The 23,166-nt window shown below is 41.6% G+C and overlaps 1 protein-coding gene across 17 annotated transcripts in view; it reads right to left on the bottom strand.

Moving 5' to 3' along the window:
* The window catches only part of STYXL1 (serine/threonine/tyrosine interacting like 1), a 64,511-nt gene that overhangs the window by 593 nt on the left and 40,752 nt on the right, over window positions 1-23,166 (bottom strand). For 13 of the 17 annotated variants that reach the window (XM_033839907.2, XM_033839910.2, XM_073791991.1 and 10 more), the window contains 3 exons: window positions 19,072-19,217; window positions 10,569-10,666; window positions 8,854-8,966 (listed from right to left, as the gene is read on the bottom strand). In XM_033839907.2, the coding sequence (XP_033695798.1) occupies window positions 8,854-8,966; window positions 10,569-10,666; window positions 19,072-19,217 (357 nt within the window). Of the gene's footprint in view, window positions 1-4,772; window positions 4,893-6,839; window positions 6,887-8,853; window positions 8,967-10,568; window positions 10,667-19,071; window positions 19,223-21,335; window positions 21,404-22,276; window positions 22,336-23,166 lie in introns of those variants that run through there. The other 4 variants (XR_012326016.1, XM_073791998.1, XM_033839912.2 and 1 more) reach the window with 4 other exon arrangements.

Genomic DNA, 23,166 nt, shown 5'->3' with positions numbered 1-23,166 from the left:
CTGCCTCAACAAAGATTTGCATTGTAAGTGGATAAATGAATGGAAAGGGGAAGAGAACTTCGGCAAATTCTCTGAAGAAGAAAAACTGAAGCTGCCTTCTTTTAGGTGCCCACCCCCAAACGCAGGAAAGGTTATTACATGAAGGAAGGTGACCAGCTGGTCTCCATCTGGATTGAGGATAGAGGAAAAAGGAAAAGGCAAAAGCAGTTCCTCAACAAACTATGGATTAGAAGAAAACTATCTTAACATAATAAAGGTCATATATGGAAAGTACACAGGTAACATCATAATGGTGAAAGACTGAAAGCTTTTCCTCTGAGATCAGGAACAAGGCAAGGATGCCCACTTCCACAACTTCTATTCAACACTGTCCTAGACAGAGCAATTAGGAAAAAAAGAAAAGGCATCCAAATTGGAAAGGAAGAAGTAAAATTATTTCTGTTTGCAGATGATATGAACTTAATGTATGTTGAAAACCTTAAAGATTAAACACAAAAAACTGTTAGAATAAACGAATGTAACAAAGTTGCAGGATACAAAATCAGTTGTGTATCTAACTAACAATGAACAATCCGAAAAGGAAATTAAGAAAATTTCATTTACACTAGCATCAAGAGAATAAAATACTCAGGAATAAACTTAACCAAGGAGGTAAAAGACATGTGCCCTGAAAAATGCAAAATGTTGCTGAAAGAAATTAATGAAGACTAAAATAAATGGAAAGACATCCCAGGTACATGGAATAGAAGATTTAATATTGTTAAGATGCAAATACTACCCAAAGTGATCTGAAGATTTAATGCAATCTCTATCAAAATCCCAACAGCGTTTTTTGCAGAAATAGAAAAATCCATCCTAAAATCCATATTGAATCTCAAGGAACCCTGGAATAGCCAAAACAATTGTGAAAAAAGAGAGACGAAGTTGGGGTTCTCACACTTCGTTATTTCAAAACCTTTTAAGTTATTACACAACTATGATAAAAGAATATAGTACTGGCATAAAGACAGACATTTAGACCAGTGGAATAGAAGAGACAGCCCAGAAGTAAATGCTCACATATATAGTAAAATGATTTCAACAATGGTGCCAAAACTATTCAATGGAGAAAGGAGTCTTTTCAACAAATGTTGTTAGGAATACTGGATATCCACATGCAAAAGAATGAAACTAGTGTAAACTTACACCATGTACAAAAATTAACTCAAGATGATGGAAGATATAAAGTAAGAGCTAAAATTATAAAACCCTTGAAAGAAAACATAGGGGAAAAGCTTCATGATACTGGATTTGGCAATTATTTCTTGGATGTGACACCAAAAGCACAGGCAATAAAAGAAAAAATAGATTGGTTTATATCAAAATAAACAACTTCTGTACATCAAAAAAAACCACTTCTGTGCATCAAAAGACACAATCAACAGAGTGAAAAGGCAAGACACAGAATGGAAGGAAACATTTGCAAATCATATACCTGTTTTATATTTCAACCTTATTTCAAACCTTTTAAGTTATTACAAAACTATGATAAAAGAATGTGGTACTGGCATAAAGACAGACATTTAAGACCAGTGGAATAGGATAGACAGCCCAGAAATAAATGCTCACATATATAGTAAAATGATTCCAACAGGGGTGCCGAAACTCTTCAATGCACAAAGTGTTAATATGAGGAATATATAAGGAACTTCTAAAACTCAACAACAAAAAACAAACAACCCAACTAATAAATGGGCAAAGGACTCTGAATAGACATTTCTCCTAAGAAGGCATATGGATGGCCAATAAGCGTGCAAAAAGATGCTCAACATCACTAATCATTAGGGAAACGCACATCAAGACCACAGTGCTATACCTCCTCAAACTGATCACGATGGTACTACAAAGGAAAGAAAGGAAGGAAGGAAGGAAGGAAACAACTGTTGGCAAGGACGTGGAGAAATTAGAACCCTTGTGCACTGTTGATGGAATGTATTAAATGGTACAGCCACTGTGGAAAACAGTATGGAGATCCCCCCAAAAAATTAAAATTAGAACTACCATATGACCCAGTAATTCGTCTACTGGGTATATACCCAAAAGAGTTGAAGGCAGGGTCTCAAAGAGATATTTGCACAACCATGTTCACAGCAGCATTATTCATAATGGCTAAAACGTGGAAGCAATCCAAGTGTCCATCAATGAATAAATGGATAAGCAAAATGTGGTATATACATACAAGGGAATATTATTAGCCTTAAAAAGGAAGGAAATTTTGACATATGTTACAACATGGTTAAACCTTGAGGACATTATGCTAAGTGTAATAAGCCATTCATGAAAAAACAAATACTTTATGATTCCACTTATATGATGTACTTAGTGTAGTCAAAATTATAAAGACAGAAAGAAGAATGGTGGTTACCATGGGCTAGGGGGAGGGGAGAATAAGGAGTTATTGTTTAATAAATATAGAGTTTCAGTTTTACAAGATGAAGAGTTATGGGGCTAGGTGGTGGTGATGGGTGCACATTAGGAATGTATTTAACACTACTGAATTATATTCTTAAAAATTGTTAAGACAGGGGCTTCCCTGGTGGTGCAATGGTTAAGAATCTGCCTGCCAATGCAGGGGACATGGGTTCAAGCCCTGGTCCAGGAAGATCCCACATGCCACGGAGCAACTAAGCCCATGCACCACAACTACTGAGCCTGCGCCCTAGAGCCCACGAGCCACAACTACTGAGCCCTTGTGCCACAACTACTGAAAACCACATGCCTAGAGCCTGTGCTCCACAACAAGAGAAGTCACTGCAATGAGAAGCCCACGTACTGCAACAAAGAGTAGTCCCCACTCACCACAACTAGAGAAAGCCTGCATGCACAGCAGCACAGCAACAAAGACCCAACGCAGCCAAAAAAATAAATTTATTTTTTAAAAATTATTTCAAAAAATGGTTAAGAGAGTAAATTTTATATTATGTATTTTGTTGTTGTTGTTGTTATTGTTGTTTTTTGTTTTTGTTTTTTTGCTGTACACGGGCCTCTCACTGTTGTGGTCCCTCCCGTTGCAGAGCACAGGCTCCGGACGCGCAGGCTCAGCGGCCATGGCTCACGGGCCCAGCCGCTCCACGGCATGGGGGATCCTCCCAGACCGGGGCACGAATCCGTGTCCCCTGCATCAACAGGCGGACCCTCAACCACTGCGCCACCAGGGAAGCCCCTGTTATGTATGTTTTAATGCAATAAAAAAGGGAAAAAATAACTACGAGATACCACCTCACACCCATTAGGGTGGCTACTATTAAAAAAAAAAAGAAAGAAAATAATAAGTGTTGGTGAGGAAATGGAGAATTTGGAACCTTATGGTACTACGTATGGGAATGTAAAATGGTGCAGCTGCTATGGAAAACAGTGGTTCCTCAACAAAGTAAAAACAGAATTACCATATGATCTAGAAATTCCATTCTGGGTCTATACCCAAAAGAATTGAAAGCAAGTGGCCAGTGGGGCTTGTGTTCATAGGTTTAACAGGACAGTAGTAAACAAACAGTTCTTAACTGGATTATCAGCCCAGGGCTAAGTGCAAAGAAAGCATACAGAAACACCCTTTTTCCATTCTTCCCCTTAAAGAGATATATTTGCACACTTTAAAAGTTGCTGCCTGAGGGTCTGGCTTCCAATCAGCCTGAATCTAGGTGCAGACTGAGATCCTTCCCTTTGGAAGGCTGACAGGTCTTGGCACACCCTCAACTACTGGGAACCACTAAGAACAAAGTAGGCTGCTTGAACAATCACAAAGCTGTGAGAGATAACAAAGAGATAGGGAAGGGTTGGACAATATGGTTCATCTCTTACATGAGACACTAGGAGAGGTGGCTGTTTTATCTAATGCATAGAAACCAACACAGAGGGTTAAGGAAAATGAAGAAACATAGGAATATGTTCCAAATGAAACAAAAAGAGAAACCCTCACAAGAACACTTTAATGAAATGGAGATAAGTGATTTACCTGACAAAAGTTCAAAGTAACAGTCATAGAGATGATCACCAAGGTCAGAAGAATGCCTGAACAAAGTGAGAATCTCAACTAAGAGATAGAAAATATAAGGAAGTACAAAATAGAAGTCTCAGAGCATGCAATAACTGAACTGAAAAATGCAACAGAAGGATTCAACAGCAGACTAGATGAAGCAGAAGAAAGGCTCAGCAAACTCAAAGACAGTAGAACTCATTCATTCAGAGCAGCAAAAGGAAAGAATAATTAAAAACAGTGAAGATATTGAAAAAGAATATATACATGTATAACTGAATCACTCTGCTGTACACCTGAAATTAGCACAACATTGTTAATCAACTATACTCCAATATAAAAGTTTAAAATTAAATTTAAAAATCAGTGAAGATAGATTAAGGGACATCAAAAGGACCAATATTCACATTATAGAGATCCCAGAGGAGAAGAGAAAGAGGAAGGGACAGAAAACTTATTTGAATAAATAATGGCTGAAAACCTCCTTATCCTGGGGAAGAAAACAAACTTCCAGATTCAGGAAGTCCCGTGAATCCAAACAAGATGAACCCAGAGAAACCCACACCAAGACATTATACTTAAATTGTCAAAGCTGAAGACAAGGAAAGAATCTTAAAAGCAACAAGAGAAAAACAACTTGGGAACCCCCATAAGACTGTCAGCAGATTTCTCAGCAGAAACTTTGCAGGCCAGGAGGGAGTGGCATAATATATTCAAAGAGCTGAAAGAAAAAAATTGCCAACCAAAAATTGCTTTACACCTGGCAAAGTTGTCCTCCTTCAAAACTGAAGGAGAGGTAGAGAGTTTTCCAGACAAGCAAAAGCTGAAGGAGTCCATCACCACTAGGCCTTGCAAGAAATGTTAAAGGGACTTCTTTAAGCTGAAATAAAAGGGCAGTAATTAGTAACAGGAAAACATATGAAACTATAAATCTCACTGGTAAAGGTAAATATATAGTAAAATTCAAAATAATCTAATGTAAAAGTGGTAGTTTAATAACTTCAGATGTATGGACACACACAGACTGAAAGTGAAAGGATGGAAGAAGATATTCTAGGCAAATGGAAACCAAAAGAAAGCTGGGTTAGCTATATTTATTCAGACAAAAATAGACTTTAAGACAAAGACTGTAGTAGACACAAAAGTAGGTCACTATAAAGGGGTCAATCCAACGAGTGAATATAACACTTATAAATATTTATGTACCCAACATAGGAGCATCTAAATATACAAAGCAAATATTAATAGTCCTAAAGGGAGAAGTAGACAGCAATACCCCACTTTCATCAATGGATAGATCATTCAGAAAAAATCAGTAAGGAAACACTGGACTTAAGCTACACATAGACTTAACAGACATTTACAGAACACTCCATCCAAAAGCAGCAGAATACACTTTCTCTCAAGTGCAGATGGAACATTCTCCTGTATAGACCATATATTAGACCACAAAACAAGTGTTAATAAATTTAAGTTTAAAATCATATCAAGCGGACTTCCCTGGTGGCCCAGTGGCTAGGAATCCACCTGCCAATGCAGAGGACATGGGTTCAAGCCCTGGTCTGGGAAGATCCCACATGCCACAGAGCAACTAAGCCCCTGTGCCACAACTACTGAGCCTGTGCTCTAGAGCCCACAAGCCACAACTACTGAGACCGCATGACACAACTACTGAAGTCCGCCCGCCTAGAGCCCGTGCTCTGCAACAAGAGAAGCCACCGCAATGAGAAGCCTGCGCTTGCCATAACTAGAGAAAGCCCACGCACAGCAACGAGGAGCCAGTGCAGCCATTAATTAATTAATTAATTAATTAATGTGTCCAAAAAAATGTTTAGATCATATCAAGCATCTCTCCTATCTCTCCTAATCACAATGGTATGAAACTAGAAATCAATTACAAGAAGAAAACTGAAAAATTCACAAGTGTGTGAAAAGTAAAGAACATGCTACTTAACAACCAATGGGTCAAAGAAGAATTCAAACAAGAACTCAAAAAATATCTTGAGTCAGATTAAATGGAAATATAACATACCAAAACTTATGAGATGCAACAAAAGCAGTTCTAAAAGGGAAGTTCATAGCAATAAGTGCCTACATTAAAAATAAGAAAGATCTCAAATAAATTACCTAACCTTACACCTCAAGGAACTAGAAAAAGAACAAACTAAGCCTAAAGTGAACAGAAGGAAGGAAATAACAAAGATCAGTGGGGAAATAAATGAAATAGCAACTTAAAAGACAATAGAAAAGATCAATGAAACTACCAGCTAGTTTTTTGAAAAGTAAAACAAAATAGACAAAGCTTTAGCTAGATTCACCAAGAAAAAAAGAGAGAGGACTCAAATAAATAATACCAGAAATGAAAAAGGAGACATTAAACTGATACCACAGAAATACAAAAGATAGTAAGAAGTCAGACAACCTAGAAGAAACGGATAAATTCCTAGAAATGCACAACTTACCAGGACTTAGCCATGAAGAAATAAGAAAATCTGAACAGACCAGTTACTAGCAAAGAGATGGAATCAGTAATCGAAAACCTCCCAAAAAACAAAAGTCCAGGACCAGATGGCTTCACTGGCAAATTCTACCAAACATTTGAACAAGAATTAATACCAATCCTTCTCAAACTCTTCCAAAAAACAGAAGAGGAGGGAACACTCCCAAATTCATTCCGTGAGGCCAGCATTACCCTGACACCAAAACCAGACAAGGACACCACAAGAAAAGAAAATTACAGGCCAATATCACTGATGAACATAAATACAAAATCCTCAACAAAATTTTAGCAAACTGAATTCAACAATACATTAAAAGGATCACACACCATGGTCAAGTGGGATTTGTTCCAGGGATGTATGGATGGTTCAACATCTGCAAAACAATCAATGTGATACATCAAATTAACAAAATGAAAGATAAAAATCATATGATCATCTCAAGAGATGCATAAAAAGCATTTGACAATATTCAACATCAATTTATGATAAGAATTCTCAACTAAGTGTGTACAGAGGGAATGTACCTCAACATAATAAAGGCCATATACGACAAGCTGACAGCTAACATCATACTCAACAGTGAAAAGTTGGAAGCTTTTCCTCTAAGATCAGGAACAAGACAAGGATGCCTACTCTTACCACATTTATTCAACATAGTATTTCAAGTCCTAGACAGAGTAAGAAAAAGATATCCAAATCAGAAAGGAAGAAGTAAAACTGTCTCTCTTTACATACAACATATATATAGAAAACCCTAAAGACTTCACAAAAAAACTGTTAGAACTAATAAACAAATTCAGTAAAGTTACAGGATACAAAATCAATATACAAAAATCAGCTGTGTTTCCATACACTGATAACAAACTATCAGAAATAGAAATTAAGAAAATAATCCCAATTGCATCAGAAAGAGTAAAATACCTAGGAATAAATTTAACCAAGGAGGTGAAAGACTTGTACACTGAAAACTGTGACACTGATGAAAGAAATTAAAGAAGACACAAATAAACAGAAAGATACTCCATGCTCATGGATTGGAGGAATATTGTTAGAATGTCCATACTACCTAAAGCAATCTACAGATTGAACACAATCCCTATCAAAATCCCAAAGGTAGCTTTCAGAGAAATAGAATAAACAGTCCTAAAACTTGTATGGAACGACAAGACCCCAAATAGCCAAAGCAAACTTGAGGAAGAAGAATAAAGCTAGAGGCATCATGCGTCCTGATTTCAAACTATATTACAAAGCTATAGTAATCAAAGCAGTATGGTATTGGCATAAAATATATATACACATAGATCAATGGAATAGAATAGAGATCCCAGAAATAAGCCCATACATATATGGTCAATTAATTGAGGACAAAGGAGTTAATAATATGCAATGACAAAAGAACGGTCTCTTCAATAAGTAGTGCTGGGAAAACTGGACAGTCACATGCAAAAGAATGAAACTGGTGGGAATTCCCTGGCGGTCCAGTGGTTAGGACTCCATGCTTCCACTGCCAGGGGCTCAGGTTCAATCCCTGGTTGGGGAACTAAGATCCCGCAAGCCACACAGTGCAGCCAAAAAACAAAAGAAACTGGACCACTATCCTACACCATACACAAAAATCAACTCAAAATGGATTAAAGGCTCAAGTGGAAGACCTGAAATCATAAAACTACTAGAAGAAAACATAGGTGGTAAACTCCTTGACATCAGTCTGGTGGTAACTTTTTGGATTTGACACCAAAAGCAAAGGCAACAAAAGCAAAAATAAACAAGTGGGACTACATCAAACTAAAAGGCTTCTGCATAGCAAAGGAAACCATCAACAAAATGAAAAGGCAACCTAAGAAACGGGAGAAAATATCTGCAAATCATGTAACTGATAATGGGTTAATACCCAAAATATATAAAGAATTCATACAACTCAATAGCAAAAAAACAAAAAATCTGATTTTTAAAAGGGCCAAGATTCTGAATAGACATTTTTCCAAAGAAGACATACAGATGGTCAAGAGTCAAAATGCACCTCCCTTGGAAAACCCTGAACAAACACTGGTACACAGACTGACAGCATTGGGGGACACACAGATGGTGCTGCTGGCCACAGCCTTGCCCAGCCTGAGTCCCTGGGCCTGCCCTGTCTGCCCAGCCTCAGGTCTCTAACCCAGATCTCGGGTTCCTTCCCTTGGATGTGGTATGCTGGGTAAAGCCCTGGACTTGGGGCTCCACTCCCTGACCCTTCCCTCCCAAACCCCCCACCCCCAATTAAGGCCCCAAGTCGGTGCTGGAGACCCACTCCTCTGAGGCGCAGCTCTGACCCCACCTCCTGGACCAGGGACTACATACCTTCAGGGTCTGCTCATTTCGGTGCATAAGGTAGGCCAAGATGGCCGCACAGCTGCGACTGATGCCCATGGTGGAAAAGACCAGGATGACAGAGCCAAGCTCCAGGTGAATTTCTGCAAAAGGAAGGAAAGGTGTGAGGTTGTGCGTGGCCCCCTTCCTTGTGGGTCTGTAAGATGACTGCCCTCAGTGGGTCCAAGAGTAGGTTCAGAACCAGCACACCATGGTCTAGGCAAGTCACATGACATCTCTAGGATACTGTTTCATTGCCTGGCAAATGGGGATCCTCAGACTTAGCTGGCAGTTCAAGAGAATCACGCCTGGGCACTCAGCATTATCATGCAAAGGCCTTCTCTGGGCTATGAAGGCTTCCATCCCAGGAAGGTCTGCTACCAGTTGACCTCCCCAGGTAGGGATAAAAGGACTATACCCCAAGGGCACTTGGGTGCTGATAGAGGCAGTGTAGCCTGGATGTGAATCACAACCAGTAAGTACTGGCTGTTGGGCTTGGGCACTCTAACCCACAGTTTCCTCATCTGGAAAATGTGACAACAGTATACTACCTACCTGATAAGATTTTGCACTGTGCTTAGCCCAGTGCCTGGCACACAAGTGTCAGCTAACCACACTCAATAATGCCCCTGGGGCTGTCAATCTCACCCAGTGAGGGGTGGGAAGGAAATCTAAGCTGGCATCTTAGGCTGGTTGGTAACCCCCAAGAACTGAAGATAAATATACCAAGTGCAAAATCACAGACTGTCAGAGCTGGAGGATGACTCAAATGATTAAGGCCAACTGCCTCATTGTATGGATAAGGAAACTGAGGCACAGAGAAGTTAAGGTTTGGCTCAGAGCCACCCAGTGAGGTAGAGCTGGAGAGGGGGCTTCTTTGGGCCACAGGGCTCTGCCACCCCATGATGGGACCAAGGGCAAGTCTCAGTCTCAGCTCCTAGGCAAGTGATAGTTACAACCTCCCAGAAAAATAAAGGATGTCTGGGCCAAAATGCCATTCTCAGGCTGGGGACTGTGTTGGTGCTGAGCAGGCCGTCCTGGGGTGGGCCTCTAACCGGACACAACCTTGCTCTCTCCAGGGATCTTGCTCTCCTTAGGATGACTGAAAACTCCACCCTCAGGGAGGCAAGCGGCTGGTGGGCACTGCTGTGTGTGGTAGGAGAACAGAAGGGGCACTGGGCCCACACACTGGGGACCATGAAATTTAGAGATGGAAGGGCTCTGGAGTCTTCCTTCTACCCCACCATACTGACCAGAGAGGAGGGTCGGGACAGAGTGAGATTCACCTGCAGGTCACCGGAGCCTAGCCTGGAGCAGGCCTTCATGAACATATGCACCCAGGATGGGCCAGCACCCTCATTTCACAACAGGCACAGTGATGCCGAGACTGGAGCTTGGCCAGGCATGAAAGGACATAGCGATCCAGCCAGGGCCAGAACACAGGGCACTCAATCCACAGTCTGGGGCTCTCATTTGGCCCCACTGCTCCCAAGGTAAACGCATGGCTGCCCATATTTCCAAGGACCCCCCGGGGGCAGGCTTGTCCCAGGACTTGGCCACACCTGGCTGGGCATGTGCTGGGCCCTGCCCTTTTCCTCCTGAGTGCTGGGAGTGGCAGTCAGCAATAGGCGTGTGGATGAGGTACCACAGCCCCTCTGCTCCCTGGGCACAGACCAGTTGTTGCCTGGTTAAAGAATGCTCCTTACCAATGAAGTGACAGAGGTGGCGTAAAAAGGGTGTAATGTTGGCTTCCAGGGAATCTTCTATCTGGATGTGCAGAAGCTTGTCGGCGTCACCTGCAAAACTAAATGGAAGAAAAGCACAGGTAATCAGGCAAACTCACACAGAGCCCTACTGTGGCATCCTTCACCCACAGCAATGGGATCATAGGGGAAGGAGGCTGAACTAGCATCAGGGAGATGTGGGCAAATAAATGAACCCCTCTCAAAAAAAACAGCACCTACCTCATAGGGGTGTTGTGTAGATTAAGTCAATCTATGTAGAGCATTCAGCAATCTGCTTGACACACGGTAGTGCCCAATAAATGTGACATTATTATTATTAAACAAACCTGATGCTTTCCTAGAATACAGCAAAGAAAGTGAGGGTGGAAAGGAATATGTAATGAATCTGCTATGTTAAGTGGAGAAAGCAAGGTGAGAAGGATGGAGAGTGGTGGGCCTGCTATTTTAGATAGGATGGTCATGGAAGGCTTTACTGAGGAGGTAACACTTGGGCAGAGGTTTAAAGGAGGTGACAGAACAAGCCAGGCAGTTATATGAGGAAAGAGTGTTCCAGGTAGAGAATACAAGTGCAAAGACCCTGAGGGCAGTATGTTTCATATGTTTGAGAAACAATAGGGAGATCAGAGTGGCTAGAGCTTTACGATCAAGGTGGAAAGAGGAGGGAGATGAGGTACGTGGCATGTTTAATGAGAAGATGCCCACAAGGAGCTTGGCACAATGCCTAGTGTGCAGTGCGCACTTGGTAAATGTTATTTATGAAGACTGTGGCCTACTGGTGACATTCATTCACTGTGGTATGCAGAAAGTTGCAGCAGATTCAGAAATGAAAATATCCTGGTTTAGTTTCTGCATGAGCACTTGCTGTGACAAATACAAGCGCAATTCACCCTGCATTCATTCATTCGTCCATCCATCCTTCCCTTCCCCCTCATCCCTCTCTCCCTCCACACCTGACCACCCATCCACCATCCATTCACCCATCTATCCCCAACCATTCATTCTTTCCTCAGATACTCACTCAATGCCTACTGTGTGCCAGACCTTGAGCTGGACCCTAGTGGACACAAGATGAATCAAATAGGGCCCCTCCCAGCTTCAAGGAGCTCCCAGTCTGATGGGGGAGGCAGACGCATAAACAAATGGCCCCAATCCAACTGGCTAGGTTTTAGGATAAAGACCTGCACGTGCTCCTGAAGAGGAAGGCCAGGGAAAAGTCTAGGGAGCTGGGGAAAGCCTTACAATGGAGGAGACATCTGGGTGGAGAACACTGAAGGATACAAGGTTAATATATACAAACCAACTGGATTTCTATATACTAGCAACAATCAGAAATTTAAATTTTATTTGAGTTTTCTTGGCTATGCTGCGCAGTTTGCGGGATCTTAGTTCCCCGACCAGGGATTGAATCCAGGCCCCAGGAGTGAAAGCGCAGAGTCCTAACCACCAGCGAATTCCCAAGAAATTTATAATTTAAATATACCATTTATAATCACATCAAAAGTATCAAATACTTAGGAAGAAATCTGATACAAGATGTGCAAGAACTGTACACTGAAAACTATAAAACATTGCTGAAAGAAACCAAAGAGCAAAGTAAACGAAAGATAGACCATGTTAATGAATCGGGAGATTCAGCATTTTTAAGATGTCAATTCTTCACAAATTGCCCTATGGAATCCATTCAGTCCCAGTCCAAATTCCAACAAGCTTCTGTATAGAAACTGACAAGTTGATTCTAAAATTTATATGGAAATTCAAAGGAAACAACTTTGAAAAAGAACAACAAAATTAGAGGACTAACACTACCTGACTTCAAGATTTATTATAAAGCTACAGTAATCAAGTGTGGAACTGATAATAAGGTCCTACTGTATAGCACAGGGAACTATATTGAATATCCTGTGATAAACCATAACAGAAAAGAATATGAAAAAGAATATATATCTATAACTGAGTCACTTTGCTATACAGCAGAAATTAACACAACATTGTAAATCAACTATACTTTTTTTTTAAGTAATTAATTTATTTTATTTATTTATTTTGGCCGTGTTGGGTCTTCATTGCTGCACGCAGGCTTTCTCTAGTTGCGGCAAGCGGGGGCTACTCTTCATTGCAGTGTGCGGGCTTCTCATTGCGGTGGCTTCTCTTGCTGCAGAGCACGGGCTCTAGGAGCATGGGCTTCGGTAGTTGCAGCATGTGGGCTCAGTAGTTGTGGCTCACAGGCTCTAGAGCACAGGCTCAGTAGTTGTGGCGCACAGGCTTAGTTGCTCCGCGGCATGTGGGATCTTCCCGGACCAGGGAAAGAAACCGTGTTCCCTGCACTGGCAGGCGGATTCTCAACCACTGCACCACCAGGGAAGCCCCAATCAACTATACTTTAATAAAATTTTTTTTAAAAGAGAAAAACAAGTGTGGGAAACTGGTATAAAGAAAAACATAGATCAATGAAAAAGAACAAAGAATCCAGATATAATCCCGTACACGTATGGTCAACTGATTTTCAACAAAGGTATCAAAGCAATTCAGCAGGAAAAGGATCACCTTTTCAACAGTGATGACTTCCACATACAAAACAATGAACTTTGTTCCATATCAGGCACCATATACAAAAACGGATTTCAAAATGTATCACAGGGGGGCTTCCCTGGTGGTGCAGTGGTTGAGAGTACGCCTGCTGATGCAGGGGACGCGGGTTCGTGCCCCGGTCCGGGAAGATCCCACATGCCGCGGAGCGGCTGGGCCCGTGAGCCATGGCTGCTGAGCCTGCGCGTCCGGAGCCTGTGCTCCACAATAGGAGAGGCCACAACAGTGAGAGGCCTGCGTACCGCAAAAAAAAAAAAAAAAAAAAAAAAAAACCACAAAATGTATCACAGGGGACTTCCCTGGTGGTCCAGTGGGTAAGACTCTGTGTTCCCATTGCAGGGGGCACAGGTTCGATCCCTGGTGGGGGAACTAGATCCTGTATGCATGCCACAACGAAGAAGTCCACATGCCACAACTAAGACCTGAAGCAATAAATAAATATATTTTTTTAAATGTATCATAAAACGTGAAGGTTAAAACTACAAAACTTTTAGAAGAAAATATAGGAGAAAATCTTTGCATAATTCAAGTGTCTGTATATGCATGGGTCTGTGTTTGGACTCCATTTTGCTCCATTGGTTTATTTTTCTATCCTGCACCAATATCACAATGCCTTACTTGCTATGGTTCTTTTTAAGTCTTCGTAACTGGTCAAGTCAATTTTCCCATTTGTTGTTATTCACTATTCAGCTATTTTCGCCCTTTGTATTTCCATATAAAATTTAAAATTACTGTATCAATTTTCACAAATCCATAGGAATTTTATTGGCATTCCATTGAATCTATAGATCAATTGGGCAAGAATCAACATCTTTACAAAATTGATTCTTCTAATCCACAACTACGGTACATCCTCTGTTTATTCAGGTGATCTTTACTAACATCCTCTAGCTATTTAGATAATCTTTAGTAATTCACAGTAATGCTGTATACTCTTCTGTGTAGAGATCTTGCACATCTTTCAATAGGTATAATCCTAGATATTTAATATTTTTGTCCTATTGTAAATTGTATGCTTTTAAAATTTCAGCAAACTTATTTAAGTCCAATAATTTATCTGCAGGTTGTTTTGGCTTTTCTCTGTATACAATTAGACTGTGTATAATGACAGGTTTTGTTCCCTTTTGATTCCTATTTTATTTCCTTTACTTGTCATATTTCACCAACTAGAACCTCCAGTACAATGTTAAATAGAAGTGGTGATAGTTGCATCTTTGTCTTGTTCCCAGGCTCAGAGGGAAAACTTTCAACATTTCATCATTGTGATGTTTGCTATAGAGATTTTTGTAGAATTTTATTTTTAGGTCAAAGAAGTTCCCTTCTATTCTCAGTTTGCGAAGATTTTTTTTTTTTTTTTTTTTTTTTTTTTTTTTTTGCGTTACGCGGGCCTCTCACTGTTGTGGCTTCTCCCATTGCAGAGCACAGGCTCCGGACACGCAGGCTCAGCGGCCATGGCTCACAGGTCCAGCCGCTCTGCGGCATGTGGGATCTTCCCGGACCGGGGCACGAACCCGTGTCCCCCGCATCGGCAGGCAGGCTCTCAACCACTGCGCCACCAGGGAAGCCCTAGAATCCCCTTTTACAGATGGTTATTTGTGCTTTCTCTCTTTTTGGCCAAGGGTTTATCAAATTTATTATTTTTGTAAAACTATTTTGACTTTCTAGATCCTATTTTATTGTTTCTAGTTCATTTTATCTGCTTTTATTATTCCTTCCTTCCTTATTTGAGTTTAGTTTGCTGTTTCTTTGGTAATTTCTTGAGATAAATGCGTAACTAGTTGATTTTTAGCCTTTCTCCTTTTTAATAGATGCATTTAAAGCTATAAATTTCCCTCACAGCTTAGCTACACTCCACAAGTTCTTATATATTCTATTTTCATTATCATATAGTTGAAACTATTTCATAATTTCCATTGTGAGTTCTTTTTTGATCCATGAGCTGTTGTAAAATTAATTTCTAAGCTTCTAGGAATTTCCTAGTTATATTTGCAAATTATTGTTTTCTACATTAACTCCACAGTGGTTGAAAGCCAACTCTATATGATTTGCATCTCCTGAAATTGGTTGAATCTTGTTTTAGGAACTATCATATTGTCAGTTTTTATAAATCTATTTCTTTTTAAGTAAGCATTGGTAGCTTGAGTCTTCTGAGGAAACTGTTAATTTTTCAAATGTATTGACATAAAGTTGCTCATAATCTTCCAAATTATTCTATTTTTAATTAAAAATTTTATTGAGATCAGTGTAGATGATCATTTATAGTTTTTATCAAATTTGGAAAATTCTGGCCATTGTTTCTTCAATGTTTCCTGTCTCCCCATTCTCCTTTCCTTTGGAGATTCTAATTACACATGTTAGGCCACCTGAAGCTGTCTCAGTCTCACTGAAGTTCTACTCTAGTTTCTTTTTTAAAGTCTTTTTCTTCTCTATGTTTCATTTTGTATACTTCTATTGCTGTGTCTCCAAATTCAGCGATCTTTTCTTCCACAGTGTCTAATCTTTTAATTCTATCCAGTATATTTTTCATCTCAGACTGTACTTTTCATCCCTAATATAGGGCAAAGTTTTTCCTCACTACTGAAGCAGTAGTCTTCTAAGTACTCTGTTTGATGCACTGTATATTGTGAGTTTTGTTTAATCTGACTGGAAACACAAACTACTCCTGGCCCCACATAATCTCTGGGGATTGTACCACCTGTTGATTTCTATTGGTTTTTCTCCCTGCCTTGAGTAGTTTTCTCACATGCATGTGCTTATTAGTACTTAGCTGAAGACACAGGAGGACTCTCTGCAGATGTCCAGAGTCTTTCTTTGTACTCAGCTCTCTATTCTCCATGCAGGTCTCCTGCAAATTCTAGCCAACTCAACAGCTCTGAGTCCTCAACTCTGTACCCTCAACTCAGAAATAATAATAGGATCTGTGTTGTGACCTGCAAACAATCTCCAAGCAATAAGCTGGTTCGATTGTGGAGCTCACCATTTTTTTTCCTCTCAGGAATCATTGTCCTGTGCTGTCTGTTGGCCATTGTCTGAAAAACCCTTGTTTTAGATGCTTTGTCTGAGTATTTTTAGTTGTTTAAGGTGGGGTTGTAAATCTGGTGCCATTTACTCTATCATGGCCAGAAATGGAAATTCTTCTCACTTACATTCTTTTTCTTAAATTTATTTTTGGCTGCACTGGGGCTTCATTGCTGCACGTGGGTTTTCTCTAGTTGCAGTGAGCGGGGGCTACTCTTCATTGCAGTGTGTGGGCTTCTCACTGCAGTGGTTTCTCTTGTTGCGGAGCACAGGCCCTAGGCACATGGGCTTCAGTAGTTGTGGCACGTGGACTCAGTAGTTGTGGCACGTAGACTCAGTAGTTGTGGCTCACGGGCTGTAGAGCACAGGCTCAGTAGTTGTGGTGCACAGGCTTAGTTGCTCCATGGCATGTGGGATCTTCCTGGACCAGAGCTCAAACCTGTGTCCCCTGAATAGGCAGGCAGATTCTTAACCACTGCGCCACCAGGGAAGTCCTCTCACTTACATTATTGAAGGATATATTCTCTGGGTACAAAATTGTGGGTTGGCAGTTATTTTCTTTCAGTGCTTTAAGGTTCTATTATTTATTGCTGGATAACAAAATGTCCTAACACTCAGTGGCTTAAAACAATAAAAAATTATTATCTATCAATTTCTATGGATCAGGAATCTGGGAGCAGCTTATTTGGGTACCATTGGCTTAAAATCTCTCATAAAATTATAGACAAGCTGTTGTCATCTGGTCTCATCTGAAGACTCAATTAGAAGCTAATTCACATGACTATTGGCAGGATTCAGTTTCTCACAGGCTTTTTGACTGAGGGCCTCAGTTCATTGCTAGCTGTTGGCTGAAGACTGTCAGGTCCTTGCCATGTGGACCTCTCCATAGGACAGCTCACCACATGGTAGCTGACTTCCTTCAGAATGAGTGAGCAAGAGAGAATGAGCAATACTGATGCCACAGTCTTTCTGTGACCCAATATCAGAAGTGACAGCCCATCACTTTTGCTTTATTCTATCCATTAGCACACATCAGTAAATCTAGCCCACATTCAATGCTGTGAATGGTAGGAGGTGGGGAATCACCAGAAACGTTACCGACTACAAAGACACATTCCATATTTCCTTCTAGTTGCAGCGATTTCTGTTGATGAGTCAGCTGTTAGTCTAATTATTGCTCCTTGGAAAGTAATGTCTTACTTCTCTGCTTCTTTTATTTTTTTGTGTGTGTGTGGTATGCAGGCCTCTCACTGTTGTGGCCTCTCCTGTTGTGGAGCACAGGCTCCAGACACACAGGCTCAGCGGCCATGGCTCACAGGCCCAGCCACTCTGCGGAATGTGGGATCCTCCCGGACCGGGGCACGAACCCGTGTCCCCTGCATTGGCAGGCGGACTCTCAACCACTGCGCCACCAGGGAAGCCCTATTTTTATTTTTTTAATTAATTTTTTTTTTGGCTGCGTTGGGTCTTCATTGCTGCATGCGGGCTTTTCTCTGGTTGCGGCGAGCGGGGTCTACTCTTCGTTGCGGTGTATGGGCTTCTGATTGCGCGGGCTTCTCATTGCGGGGGCTTCTCTTGTTGTGGAGCATGGGCTCTAGGCACATGGGCTTCAGTAGCTGTGACACACGGGCTCGGTAGCTGTCACTCGTGGGCTCTAGAGCGCAGGCTCAGTAGTTGTGGCGCATGGGCTTAGTTGCTCCGCAGCGTGTGGGATCTTCCCAGACCAGGGCTCAAACCTGTGTCCCCTGCATTGGCAGACGGATTCTTAACCACTGTGCCACCAGGAAAGCCCTCTGCTTCTTTTAATATGTTCTCTCTTTCTTTGGTTTTCAGCAGTTTCACTAAGTACCTATACGCAATTTTCTTTAGATTTATTGATTTTTATATAGTTTTTTTTTGCCAGATGCCTTACTGAATTCTTGTGTTATTTATATAAATCCTCTCTGAGCTGAATTTTATTAGCTTTGATCAGGAGCTAGAAGAGGTAGGTTGTACAGTGCGGGGGCCTTGGTGATCATGAGTGGACACAGCTGGGAAGACACAGGCTGACAAGCAAGGCTGTGAAGAACTTTCCTGCTCTTTGAACAATGATGAGTGAGGGTGTGTGTGTGTATCTGTATGTTCCTAGCACCAAGGAAAATCTGACATAAAGGTTGCTGTATCAAATGTTTCTGTCCTCTCAAAATTCATATTTTGAAACCTAATCCCCAAAGTGATGGTATTTGGAGGTGGGGCTTTGGGGAGGTAATTAGGTCATGAGGATAGAAATTGAAACCCCTAGGAGCAGGATTAGTGCCTTTATAAAAGGGACCCTAGAGAGCTTTGCCCCTTCTGCCACGTGAGGATGCCATCTATGAACCAGAAAGCAGGCCTTCATCTGACGCTGAATCTGCCAGTGCCTTAATCTTGGACTTCCCAGCGCCTTAATCTTGGACTTCCCAGCCTCCACACCATGAGAAATTCCGTTGTTCATAAGCCACCAGTCTACAGTATCCTGTTACAGCAGCCCAGATGGACCAAGAGAGGGGTCACTTCTCAGAGGGCCTGAGATAGGAGAAGCAGGGTAAACCAGGGTATTTTGCATCAGAATGTTAAGTACCAAGAAAGTATTATTTTGGTAAGATTTAAGTATGGGGTATGGGGCAAGTGTGGGGTCTCAGTCAGGGGCAGAGGATGCCACGGCCATGCCAGGCAATGAAGTGCAGACCAGGAATAGATGAAAATAAATGCAGACCCTACTCCAGTGTATGCTGATTTCTAAAAGCCCTTTCAATTCTGTCAATGCATGCCACTAGGAATCTTATATAAATAAATTATACTAATATAAAAAAAACAAAAAAACAATGGTTTTTCTACTTACAACGGCCCTGTCTCCATGGAGACGTTGACATGTGCTTTGATTTTCAAATCCTTCTGAATTTTAGGGTCGCAGGCTTGCCTGAAATTTCCCAGGTAGATCCTGCCTGGCATTATCTCAACAGGGTACGGTTGGAAGGCATCCAGTTCCTGAGGTGGAGAAGGAGAAAGGCTGCTATGATAACAATCCCCAGAGAAGAAGTTGTTTTTGTTTCATCTCTTGAAATGTGGCTCAGCAAACAAGCTTAGAAAGACAAACTGGGACAGTGAATGAGACTAACCCAATGTTTATTGTGGCACTATTTATAATAGCCAAAACATGGAAGCAACCTAAATGTCCATTGACAGAGGAATGGATAAAGAAGATGTGGTACATATAACACATGGAATATTACTCAGCCATAAAAAAGAATGAAATAATGCCCTTTGCAGCAACATGGATGGACATAGAGATTATCATACTAAGTGAAGTAAGTCAGACAGAGAAAGACAAATATCATATGATATCACTTATATGTGGAATCTAAAAAGGTGATACAAATGAACTTATTTACAAAATGGAAACAGACTCACAGACATAGAAAACAAACTTCTGGTTACCAAAGGGGAAAGGTAGAGGGGGGAAGGATAAATTAGGAGGTTGGGATTAACATATACACACTACTATATATAAAACAGATAATCAACAAGAACCTACTGAATAGCACAGAGAACTCTGCTCAGTATTCTGTAATAACCTATATGGGAAAACAATTTGAAAAAGAATGGATATATGTATATGAATAACTGAACCACTTTGCTGTACACCTGAGACTAACACAGCACTGTAAATCAGCTATATCCCAATATAAAATAAAAATTAAATTAAAAAAATTAAAAACAGGGACTTCCCTGGTGGTCCAGTGGTAAAGAATCCACCTTCCAATGCAGGGGACACGGGTTCAATCCCTGGTCAGGGAACTAAGATCCCACGTGCCACGGGGCAACTAAGCCCAAGCACCACAACTACAGAGCCCACACGCCCTGGAGCCTGCATGCCACAACTAGAGAGAAGCCCGCGCGCTGCAACGAACAGCCCACGCCCCAATGAAAGACCTCTCATGCCTCAACAAAGATCCCACGTGCCGCAACTAAGACCCGACACAGCCCAAAATAAATAAGTAAATTAACTAATAATAAATAAAGCTTTTAAAAAAAAATAAAAAACAAAACTACCCTTTGATCCAGCAATCCCACTTTTGGTATATATCTGAAGGAAATGAAATCACCATCTTGAAGACATATCTGCACACGCCCCCCCGCCCCAGGATCATTTGAGCATTATTCACAAAGACATAGAAATGACCTAAGTGTCCATCAATGGATGAATGGATAAAGAAAATATGGCATATATACACAATGGAATATTGTTCAGCCATAAAGAAGAAGGAAATCCTGTCATTTGTGACAACATGAATGGATCTTGGGGCCATTGTGCTAAGAGAATAAGTCAGAAAAAAACAAATATTGCATGATTTCACTCATATGTAGAATCTAAAAAAGTGAAAGTCGGGACTTCCATGGCAGTCCAGTGGTTAAGACTCCACACTCTCAATTCAGGGGGCACAGGTTCTATCCCTGGTCAGGGAACTAAGATCCCACATGCCACACAGCGTGGCCAAAAATCATAATAAAATAATAAAATAAAATAAAAATTAAAAAGCGAAACTCATGGAAACAGAGAAGAGTGGTTGTTGCCAGGGGCTGTGGGGGTGAGGGAAATGGGGAGATGTTGGTCACGGTTATAAACTTCCAGATATAAGGCACATAAGTTCTGGGGATCTAACGTACAGCATGGTGACTACGGTTAACAACACAGGGCTTCCCTGGTGGCGCAGTGGTTAAGAATCCGCCTGCCAACGCAAGGGACACAGGTTCGAGCCCTGGTCCGGGAAGATCCCATACGCTGCGGAGCAACTAACTCCTTGTACCACAACTGCTGAGCCTGCGCTCTAGAGCCCACAAACCACAACTACGGAAGCCCACGCGCCTAGAGCCCGTGCTCTGCAACATGAGAAGCCACTGCGATGAGAAGCCCGCGCACTGCAATGAAGAGTAGCCCCCACTCGCCGCAACTAGAGAAAGCCCACGCACAGCAACGAAGACCCAATGCAGCCACAAATAAATTTATTTTTTAAAAATACAGTATTATGTACTTGAAAGTTGCTAAGAAAGTACATCTTAAATGTTCTCATCTCACACACACACACAAAATGGTAATTACCTGAGGTGACGGATGTGTTACTCTTATGGTAATCATTCTGCATATATGTGTATCAAGTCATCTTGTTGTAAACCTTAAATTTACACAATGTTATATGTCAATTACATATCAAAGCCAGAGGGAAAATTACAAAATTTGATTGTTTCCAAGGAAAGATTATTAGAGCACCAATCAGGTGTTTAGAAACAATTATCATCAAATAATAAGACTCATCTTACAAACAAGTTGGAAAACAGCCAGAAAAGCATGCCAGTCGAAGACTGTTCTCAAAGCATGCCTCCAGGAGACTGAGAACTAATGGAAATTCCCCTAACGGTTTCTTGGGTGGCCTATTACGGTTCAGATGTCCGTAATAAAACAGTGGCTACATATTTGTTGTTGTCATGGATTGAAAACTTACCTGTTACGTTTAGTAAAATAAAACCTAGGCATAACCCCAAAAGAAAAAAAAAAAGAAATCCACTAACATTGTATGAACTGATGTTTCTAATATGATCTGTTTAGAGACCCCTTTGTTCCCATCAGTTTTCCATGGGAAATGCTAACCTATATAATTTCAAAGGTCAAACCAGCTCTAAAATGCCTCTGGCTCCAAGTCTGACTCAGAAATAACATCTTAAGTATCTCAAGCTATTTTGCTGTCCACTTGAGCCTTTCAGAGCCTTCTGGCTTCAGCACATCTCGCCTCACCGTGAACCTACCACAAGCCCGCATTCCTCCCAAACTGTTAGCCTCAAAAGCCTTTATCAATGAGCAGACACCACGCTAAGCAAACCCTCAAGTTTGTGAGACACACGGCCTTCTACATGCAGGCAGGCCCACTACTTGCGGATGTGACCCAAAGCACTCCCCAGGGTTCAGGGTGATCCCGCCCAGGACGCTCAGCTTGCCGGGGGCCAAATGAAATCCTTCTGGTTTCTTTCGGAAAATCTCACGCAATACCCACCACAAATCTGTCAACTCTTCCTGACGCTTTCAAACCAGCTTCCTTTGTGGTTGTAACAGCTGTGCGGAAGAGGGTGTGGGACGGATAAAAGAAGCTCTGCTGTTAATTCTAGAGGACACGATTTTGACAACCACATTGACAAATGTAAAAGAAACTGGTGTCACAAATTAACATGCCCAAACCGAGCCCACTGCCTTCCCCTGACACTGCCACCGCCTCCTCCTGTGTCCCCTTCTCAATGAGCCACACCACTGGCCACCTGTCACCCGCACCTGAACTGTGGCATTATTCTAGACTCCTCCCTCTCCCATACCCCCTGCCCCATGTCTAATCGAAGCCGTTTCCTAAGTATTTCTTGAATCTGTCCTCTCCTCTTCATCCCTGACTCCTAGCAGGTCTCCCCAGACCCACTCTGCCTGCATTGGTCTGGGCTCTGCTCTGCAATCAGAGTTGATCTTTCTAAAGGGCAATCTAACCAGGTGCCCCTCCCCGGACTTAAAACCACTTGGTGGCTCACCAGCATCTCTCTCTAGTGTGGTCTTCACACGTGCCCTAGTCACAGAACCCCTTTGCTCAAAGTGAAATCTTATTTAAGGGGTACCACATATAAAACGGGAAATTAGAAATCACTGTGTCTAAAGGAGAGGGGCAGTCTCAGAGCCCAAATTCTGTGCCTCCATCTCCCCTCGCAGGAGTTCCTTGGGGAGCAGTAGGGACACTCCTGCTTTATACTGTGTCAGAACACGTAACAGGAAGGGAGTGGGGCTCTCACTCTTGCCCCTGAATTAATAACAAAGGTCCCAAAGTAGGGAGTGGCAAATACTTGGAACGTACATTCTAAAGAGGGCCACATACAAGCAGAGTAGAACTCACCCATCCAGGCCCTGCTA

Source organism: Tursiops truncatus, chromosome 15, assembly GCF_011762595.2.
Source record: "Tursiops truncatus isolate mTurTru1 chromosome 15, mTurTru1.mat.Y, whole genome shotgun sequence".
NCBI classification, from domain to species: domain Eukaryota; kingdom Metazoa; phylum Chordata; class Mammalia; order Artiodactyla; family Delphinidae; genus Tursiops; species Tursiops truncatus.
The sequence above is the reverse complement of the archived record's forward strand: the minus strand, read 5'-3'. Positions and strand labels throughout refer to the sequence as shown.